Source organism: Rhincodon typus, chromosome 1 (genome assembly GCF_021869965.1).
Source record: "Rhincodon typus isolate 14 chromosome 1, sRhiTyp1.1, whole genome shotgun sequence".
NCBI classification, from domain to species: domain Eukaryota; kingdom Metazoa; phylum Chordata; class Chondrichthyes; order Orectolobiformes; family Rhincodontidae; genus Rhincodon; species Rhincodon typus.
The window spans coordinates 67,581,496-67,591,027 of NC_063332.1; the positions used below are offsets into that span (position 1 = coordinate 67,581,496).

Sequence of the window (9,532 nt, forward strand, 5' to 3'; positions counted from 1 at the left end):
TGCTCCTTTGATGCTGCTTGGCCTGCTGTGTTCATCCAGCTTTACACAGATATGACTTTATGGGTTATTGACCAAGTGCAAGAAAATAGGATTAGTTTAATTTGGTGTATGTGGTCAGCATCAATGAGATGGGCCAAAGGGGCTGTTTCTATGTTGTATGACTGTATAGATGAAGGCCATTCAACCCATTGTGTCTGCACCAACCCTTCAAAAGAGCATTATTACCTAGCGCCAATCTCCTACTTTTCCACCATATATTTGCACATTATTTATATCTAGATGTCGAAAAAAAACTGTGGATACTGGAAGTCAGAAACATAATCAGAAATTACTAATAAAGCTCAGCAGATAGTGGTAAGGGGGACAGTTCACTAGATGGTGTCCTGTCACCCCTAGGGAACTGTTTGGTGCTCTGAGGGGTGTTGGTTCACTATCTCCATTGCACTAAAGTTTAAACTGAAGCTCACTTATCCAAATCCTTCACAGATGCTGCCAGACCTGCTGGGCTTTTCCAGCAACTTTGTTTTTGTTTACTTATCCAAATGGTGCTTAAGGGAGATGAGGTGACTGCACAAAGCCTTAGTCTGGGAGATGATCCAAAGGTTTCATCAGCCATAATTTGGGAAACACAAACCAAGCAGACATATACACCAAACATACCAGGGGACACTAACCCAGGTGGCATTAGTTGAAGGGCACACAGACCCCAATGTCAGGAGTATACACAGGTTGGAGGTGTAATGTGTGTGACAATTGTATTCCTGGGGGGCTCCTTTTATGGGAATGTACATTGTTTTCCTGTGTAAAGACAAACTGTATAAAGTGTATTTAAGATTTAAATCTAGTATTAGGTATGTTCACTGTGTACTGTATACCTGTATGTTGTGACAAAATCCTGGACTTTTCCAATATCTAAACTACTGAGCAGAATCCTGGACTTAGGATGTAGCAAATATACAACGGAGCCAGCAGAATGGAAATTTCCGTCCAGGGACTATTGCTCAGCCTGGAATTCCATTTTACAACTTCATTCCACTCCTCTAAAAGAACAACCAACCAAGCCTAACAGACTCTAGCCCGAGACAGATTTTGCACCTTGGGCTACCCAGCACAGACAGTATGGAGCCTACAGAGATACTGGACGTTCAACTTCAATCAAAATCCATTCACACGTTCTTAACGATCAGGACACTATTTGACTTCAGAAGAGAACATCAAGTATAACTGCCAGCATGATCTCACCTGGGAGACAGCCTTTTTTTTTTCAACAAGCTTCTGCACAAACCGCTTCCTTATGAGCTTCCAGTCCCAATGAGCAACTTTGGAATCAAGAAACAGAGGCCGAACACAGAATCTGAATTGGGAAGCTAAACCAAGAGCATCATTGGAACAAAGGAGATCTGAGCAGTGGAGGGAGGCCAACCAAGTGGTACCTGAACAACAGCTTCCAGACATGGAACTGTTCTGAACCAAGAGAACCGACGGCAAGAACCTTAGCAACTGGGTGCACTTTAAAACTGCATTTTCCTCAGTGGTGAGGTGAAACGCCAAAGTTCCGACCTAGCTAGCAGGGAGGGGAAAGCAAGTGGTGGCAGTGCTTGGGATCCCAAGGGTAGGAAGCCTGATTTAAAGATTCTGTAATTAATACTGTGTTTAGGTTCTAATAGTGTTTTAATAGGTTGGCACAACATCGTGGGCTGAAGCACAGTACAGGCTCTATGTTCCAATCTAGCTAATAGTGTATTTAATAGGATTACTGTCCTCTGTACAGTTGATTTGTATCAATTTCCCTGCCTGTTGCATTTACCTATATTTCTTATATCATACTTACCTTTTTGTATTTAAATAAACAGAGATTCATTTGCCCTGAAACACCTGTCTACTGCCTTCTTCATTTCACATTCCCTAAATAAATTGTGTCTAGAACGAGGGATCTGGGGGTGATTTAAAACGACTTAAAAATCAGAAAATTACTGATTGCAAGCCAGAACCCTACATTTCAGTACTGGTTGTAGCTAGGGGTGTGTGTGTAATGATAGGTGGAGTTGGAGCCCAGAGGCTGAAAAACAATTGCACAGAGAGATGGGTAAAAATCAGCCTGGGAGAATGTATACCTGCTGCTGGGGACCATTAGTGGCTGACAATGGGTTGTTTGTAGTAGAAATCTATGTGCTGAGAAGGTGTAATGTGGGGGTTGGGGTAAGAATATGGGAGAAGATTCTCAGGCCCTAAAATTTTTAAATTTGATATAGTCCAGAAGACTGCAGAAATCCGGAGTGAAAAATGAGATGCTGTCAGTGAGCCTCATAGGAATGCTGTAGCAAGCCTCAGACAGATGTTGGCCAAGGAACACAGCGGTGTGTTGAAATGGAAGGGGCAGCTGAAAGCTCAGAGATAGTAGGAATTGCCGATGCTGGAGAATCTGAGATGACAAGGTGTAGAGCTGGATGAACACAGCAGGCCAGGCAGCATTAGAGGAGCAGGAAAGCTGACGTTTCGGGTTGAGACCCTTCTTCAGAAATGGGGCAGGGGAAAGGGGATTCTGAAATAAATAGGGAGAGAAGGGGAGGCGGATAGAAGATGGATAAAGGAGAAGATAGGTGGAGAGGAGACAGACAGGTCAAAGAGGCGGGTTTGGAGCCAGTAAAGGTGAATGTAGGTGGGGAGTTAGGGAGGAGATAGATTGGTCCAGGGAGGACGGACAGGTCAAGGAGACGGGATGAGGCTAGTAGGTAGGAGATAGGGGTGGGAGGAGGGGATAGGTGGGAGGACAGGTTAGGGAGGTGGGTACGAGCTGGGCTGGTTTTGGGATGTGGTCGGGGGAGGGGAGATTTTGAAGCTTGTGAAGTCCACATTGATACCATTGGGCTGCAGGGTTCCCAAGTGGAATATGAGATGCTGTTCCTGCAACATTCGGGTGGCATCATTGTGGCACTGCAGGAGGCCCAGGATGGACATGTCGTCCAAGGAGTGGGAGGGGGAGTTGAAATGGTTCGCGACTGGGAGGTGCAGTTGTTTGTTGCGAACCGAGTGTAGGTGTTCCACAAAGCGGTCCCCAAGCCTCCGTTTGCTTTCTCTGACGTAGAGGAGGCCACAATGGGAACAGCGGACACAGTATACCACATTAGTAGATGTGCAGGTGAGCATCTGTTTGATGTGGAAGGTCTTCTTAGGGCTTGTGATGGGGATGAGGGGGGAGATGTAGGGGCAGGTGTAGCACTTCCTGCGGTTGCAGGGAAAAGTGCCAGGGGTGGTGGGGAGTGTAGAGCAGACGAGGGAGTCAGCTCAGAGTCATTTTTGCAGACAGACCGTTCTACCCAACTAGTTTTCCCTCTAAGCACTCATCTCCAATTCTCCAATTGTCAAATGCCTCTTGAATGTCTCAAATGAGCCTGCCTCCACCGTATTTCCAGGCAGTTCTTTCATGTGAATGACTATGCTAGTCAATCTCATCCAAAATTATTGAACACTATTGAAAATGTCTCCTGCAGTCTGTTACTATCTTCACTATTTATTTACAGCATTTCTGATTTCACCAAACTGCAAACATGATGCCCTATTATATCCAATTGCAGGTCAAGCAGAAATCTCAATACTTCAATCTTATCTGTGAAACAACCTTCCAGCATTAGTCTCCGCTGTTTCGTCTCTGGACAATGCGATATGAAATCTAAATAGAGATTTACCAAGCCTGTCAGGGAACTTAGCCAATGCAACTTCGAATCAGCAACCAGAGGCACAGTAACATTCACCAGAGTCCTCACGTGATGAGACAGTCACATGATAATGTTTCCCGGAAAGCAAAACAATACAGAGCTGGCACTCCCCAGACTGGAGAACTCGGTGACTGTGTGAGAGTTATAACAGGGAGAGTTCACCAAGGAGGGGGTTAGTGCGCTGAGGTTGGAGCCGCTCCGCGGGCACAGCAGCCCGGCGGGATGGAGGCGCTGCCTCCCGGCGCTGCACTGACCGGTGTTTTCCTCACTGTGTTGGTTGGGCTCGCTATCCACTTGTTCGCTGACTATGTCCGTAAATGGAACCAGATGAAACGGATCCCCGGGCTCAGCCCGACCTACCCGATCCTGGGGAATGCACTTCTGTTCAAGCCAAGTGGAGAAGGTAGATACACACTGCTATTGAGACAGGCTCTGAACTCCTACTTAACCTACTGAGCGGCTTTGATTTAAGTAACATCAGGGTTAACTTGCCACAACGAGGGCCTGCCTAGTTTATTATCAACTTAGTCAGAAATGAGATCGTGAACCCAGGCCTCCTGTCTTGGAGGCAGGGACACTACCATTGCGCAACAAGAGCCCCCTGGGTATTATCTATAAAATGATTCACAATTTACTGAGTAGGGAACAAAACTAACTTGTTTATGGTTAATTTTGAAATGCTGGGCTCCTAAATTTCAGTGTTTGTGAAGAGTCACTAATTTAAAAAAAAATCATTATAATCCTCTTTAAATAAGCTTATTTAGTAAAGAGCTCTGCTTTGCTTGAGGGAAGGAAATCTGCCATCCTTACCTGGTCTGGCCTATATGTGACTCCAGACCCACTGCAATGTGGTTGACTCTTAACTGTCCTCTGGGCGATTAGGGATGGACAATAAATGCTGGCCTAGCCAGTGATGCCCTCATCCTGTGAATGAATTAAAAAAAAACTTTGTTACTATGGCACACACTTGATCAAACGGGTTCAGTTGTACAAATAAGTGGAAAATAATCTGTGATTTAATTGTGGATTTAAAATAGGTTACATATCTTTTGTTGTATGTTTACAAACAACATGTGATCATTCAAACATTTTAAAATGCAATTTTTGATTTTTTTTTGCCTGCTGTGGGATTTCACTTTCAGTTTGAGGATACTAAATTTCTGTGATCTTGAAGAACGTAAAGCTTTTGGAGTGATGAGAGAGAACCAGAATGACTTAAAAGATGCTAACCATATTAAGAATTGAGAATTAAAGCTCTGGAAGTTTCTAATTCAGTGATTAAAATGACTCCTTTGTATTAATATATTTCACTGATGTGTTTAACGCTTTTTGAGCATTGCTGAAAAAAGACACATTTTGTTGATTTTCATCTTAACAGGACAATTCACCAGAAATACGGGAGATGAGTGTGCTGATTGGTAGAGGCTTTGTCTTGGTTATATGATTGGCAGCTAACTGCCAGATTTGGTTTAAATTTAAACAAATCATGTTGATAATAGTCAAGGTAATGTCTTGAAAAATGAAACAGAGAATGGCTGTCAATTATTTTGTAGAGTTTAGTCAAGTGCAATGTGTCTATATGTTCTTGCCATCCATAAAGGGCAGGGCCATGTATATTACTAATATATGCAGCTCCATTAGCATACGTGTGCCACACTGCAAGTGTGACTGACAATCTAAATTTGATTGTGAGCACAATTCTTAGCACACTTGGTTGTTTAGCAAGTGTTACATAATCATCGACTAACATCTAGACACTATATTTTGTATCTAAGGCTTTGGAGTAGATCTGTAGCTCGGGTTATGGGTGTTGAGGTTGGTTGGCTCGCTGAGCTGTTTTGTTGTTCCACAGACGTTTTGTTACCTTGTTTGGTAACATCCTCAGTGCAGCCTCTGATGAAGTATCGGTGTGTTTTCCCACCTGGTTTTTAAACTCTGGGGTCTGTTGCGATGGATTGCCTCACTTCCGGGTTTCCTCTGTAGTGGAATGTACATGGGGTCGAGTTCAATGTGTTTATTAATAGCCTGCTTCATGGTTTAGGTTGGATTTGCGGAAGGGCAGTCCTTTCCAGTCTTTGCATCGCTGCTTCTGCTATGAGTCCGGAGATAGGCGATCCCAGGAAGCATGGCACTGCACGAAGCAGGCTATTAATAAACACATTGAAATCGACCCCATATACATTCCACTACGGAGGAAACCCGGAAGTGAGGCATCGCAACAGACCCCAGAGTTTAAAAACCAGGCGGGAAAACACACTGACGCTTCTTCAGAGGCTGCACTGAGGATGTTACCCAGCACGGTAATGAAACATCTGCGGAGCAAAAAAATCAGCTCGGCGAGCCAACCAACCTCAATTATATTTTGTATGTTGTCAGCCTGGTTGCTTGATTTTGATTTATTATTGTCACATATACAGAGATATAGTTAAAAGTGCAGTTTTACATGCTATGCAGGCAGATTGTACCATACGAAGTGCATCAGGGTAATAGAACAAAGTGTGGAATACAGCGTTACAGCTGCAGAGGAAGTGCAGAGAGGGAGATAGATTTTAACATTTTGAGAGGTCCGGTCAAAAGCCTGATAAGTGGGGAAGAAGCTGTATTTGACTCTGGTCCGTGTTTTCAAATTTTTATATCTTCTCCTTGACAGAAGAGGATGGGAAAGTATACCCAGGGTGGGAGGTGTCTTTGATTATGTTTGACTCCATCTATACTTGCCATTGCCTCAGGAAGACAACGAATGGAAGGCTGGTTTGCGTGATGTGCTGGGCTGTGTTCACAACTCTCTGTAGTTTCTTGGGAAGAGCAGTTGCCATAACAAGCTGTAATGCATCCAGATAGGATGCTTTCTATGTTGAATCTATAAAAATAGGAGAGAATCTTTATGGATATGCCCAGTTTCCTTTTTCATCCTGTGGAAATAGAGGCACTGTTGTGTTTTCTTGACCACAGTGTTGCTGTGGGTGGACCAGGACAGATTGTTAGTGATATTACTCCTAGGAACTGGATGCTGTTGATCATCTCCACCCCAGCCCCATTGATGCAGACAGGGGTGTGCCCTCCACTCTGCTTCCTAAAGTCAAAAATCGGCTCCTTCCCTTTTCCTAATGGTGAGCGAGAGATTGTTGTCTTTACACCATGCCACTAAGCATTCTGTCTTTCCTGTATTCTGTCTTGTTGTTGTTTTGAGGTCCGGCCTACAACAATGGTGTCATCAGCAAACTTGTAAGTGGAGTTAGTGCAGAATTTGGCCACATAGTCATATATGTATAAGGAGTGTAGTAGGGGGCTGAGTATGCAGCCTTGCGGGGCACCGGTGTTGGTGTTCATGGTAAAGAAGGTATTGTCGCCTATTCTTACCGATTGCGGTCTATGAGTCAGGAAGTCGAGGATCCAGTAACAGAACGGGGAGCAGAGACATAGATCTTTGAGTTTGGAGATGCGTTTATGTGGAATTTAAATGGTTTTGAAAGCCGAGCTGTACTCAATAAGTAGGAGCCTGATGTAGGTATCCTTGTTGCCCAGATGTTCCAGAGGTGACTGTAGGGTCAGGGAGCTGGCATCTGCCGTGGACCTGTTGCGCCAGTAGGCGAATTGCAAAGGATCAAGATGGTCTGGTAGGCTGGAGTTGACGTGAGCCATGACTAACCTCCCGAAGCACTTCATAATTATGGAGGTCAGAGTCACTGGGTGGTAGTCATTGAGGCAAACTGCATGATTTTTCTTTGGCACTGGAATGATGGCGGTCTTCTTGAAGCAGGTGGGAGGTTCAGATCGTAGTAAGGAGAAGTTAAAGATGTCTGCGAATACTCCCGCCAGCTGGTCCACGCAGGATCTGAGTGCATGGCTGGGGGCTCCATCTGGATCAGTCGCTTTCCATGGGCTCGCTCTCAAGAAGGCCAGTCTGACATCTGCCACAGTGACTGAGGGAACAAGTGCACCCGAGGCTGTCAAGGAAGGTGATGTCATTTTGTTTGGGCATACCCAGTAGCTTGCTTATTATGAAGAGCTGAAGGAATATACTCTTTGATACAGTCTGCCAACAATCAACGTAGCTGCCATTACACCAGTACTGAAATTCATATATCATGTTACTCATTTGAATGACAGGCAGGATGTCTTTTTGGCTTGACGACAGAAGCATATTAGTGAGAAACCACTTGTGTTACTTCACGGTCATTTGAATCAGCTAGCTTCCTGTTGCTCCAACAGATAACCAACCCTTGTAGAGTAATCCTGAGGTAGATTGCAGATTTTTTTCAGAATCAAAAGTGAAGACCTTGGTGTCTGTTTATCTGCCAAGAAGCTAAAAAGATGTGCTTCCTATGCCCTGAGAAACCAGAGCCAAACTTCGTGGTTTAAGTTAAAACAAAACCTGTCTGTTAACTGTCAGTCATAATCTAACTGGTACATTCTCCATGGCAACACCTTCAACAAACAACACTTTCTTCTCATTCAGTATATAATTATTGTTTTCTCTTTTGACTGGGTACTCCTTGTTAATTGTCCGCAACTGGAATATTGGGTGCAATTCTGGTCTCCTTGCTATAGGAAGGATGTTGTGAAACTTGCAAGGGTTTAGAAAAGATTTTACAAGGCTGTTGCCAGGGTTGGAGGGTTTGAGCTGTAGGGAGAGGCTGAATAGACTGGGGCTATTTTCCCTGGAGCTTTGGAGGGATGACCTCATGGAGGCTTATAAAATCATGAGGGACATGGATAGGGCCAATAGACAAGGTCTTTTCCCTGGAATGGGGGAATCCAAAACTAGAGGGTACAGGTTTAAGGTGAGAGGGGGAAAGATTTAAAAGGGATCTAAGGGGCTACGTTTTCATGAAGAGGATGGTGTGTTTGTGGAATGAGCTGCCAGAAGAAGTGGTGGACGAAGGCTCTGTTTCCATGCTGTACATCCCTATGACTCTGAGTGTGAAATGAGAAAGCTTTGCCAAAGTCTGTTTTTTTTTCAGCAATACTCAAGGTCTGCACTTTGAAACAATGACTTAATTCACAATTGTTTTTGGGTTCTTTTAGACTTTTTCCTTCAACTGATTGAATTTACCACTGAGTGCAGAGATGAACCACTCATGAAATTATGGTTGGGACCGCTACCCTTTGTTGTGTTGTTTCATGCAGAGAATGTGGAAGTAAGTTATTTTTCTATGTGGTATTTTGGGTTTGTGCTTGGGAAAACTATATATTTAAATGTATTCATTTATGGGATGGCACTGGCAAATCATTTTCCATCCCTACTTCCCCTTAAGATGATGATGGTGAACTGCCTTCTTGGACAGCTGAAGCTAATACTAGTGAAATATTTCCACATTGCTGTTAGGGAAGCCAATCCAGGACTTTGACCAGCAGTGAGGAAGGATCGGTGATACATTTCCAAACCAGGAACAGTGAATAGGTGAGACAACAAGGTGCAGGGCTGGATGAACACAGCAGGCCAAGCAGCATCATAGGAGCAGAGAGGCTTGTGAATAGGTGCTGTTATGGTGACTCTGCTGCCCTTCTTATTATGGTTTGTGTGATGCTGTAGTATGCATATTGCAGCTGCAATGCTCCTAAATGTAAATACTGTTTTTGGAGCTCCTATGTATTTAAGAACATTGAGGATATCTCATCAGATTGACTTATGGTGAGTTATGGTATCCTAGATTCATGAGTTCCGGAAGTTTCAAATCCGACGAAGATATATTCTGTTAATTAACAAACTGGTCTTTGGCAGGTGGTGAGAGAGTAAAACATACCTGACCTCCTCCATGCCAATCTGCCTGATGCAGATGCATCTGTCCATGAAAGTGTTGGTGACCACAGCA

At 44.0% G+C, this 9,532-nt stretch overlaps 1 protein-coding gene across 1 annotated transcript in view; it reads left to right on the forward strand.

The window, feature by feature from the left end:
- Window positions 1–3,790: 3,790 nt before the first annotated feature.
- The window catches only part of LOC125483293 (cytochrome P450 4V2-like), a 6,708-nt gene continuing 966 nt past the window's right edge, over window positions 3,791–9,532 (forward strand). Inside the window, exons 1-2 of the mRNA XM_048597872.1 lie at window positions 3,791–4,119; window positions 8,745–8,857. Of these exons, the coding sequence (XP_048453829.1) occupies window positions 3,939–4,119; window positions 8,745–8,857 (294 nt within the window). The 5' untranslated portion in view covers window positions 3,791–3,938. The remainder of the gene's footprint in view (window positions 4,120–8,744; window positions 8,858–9,532) is intronic.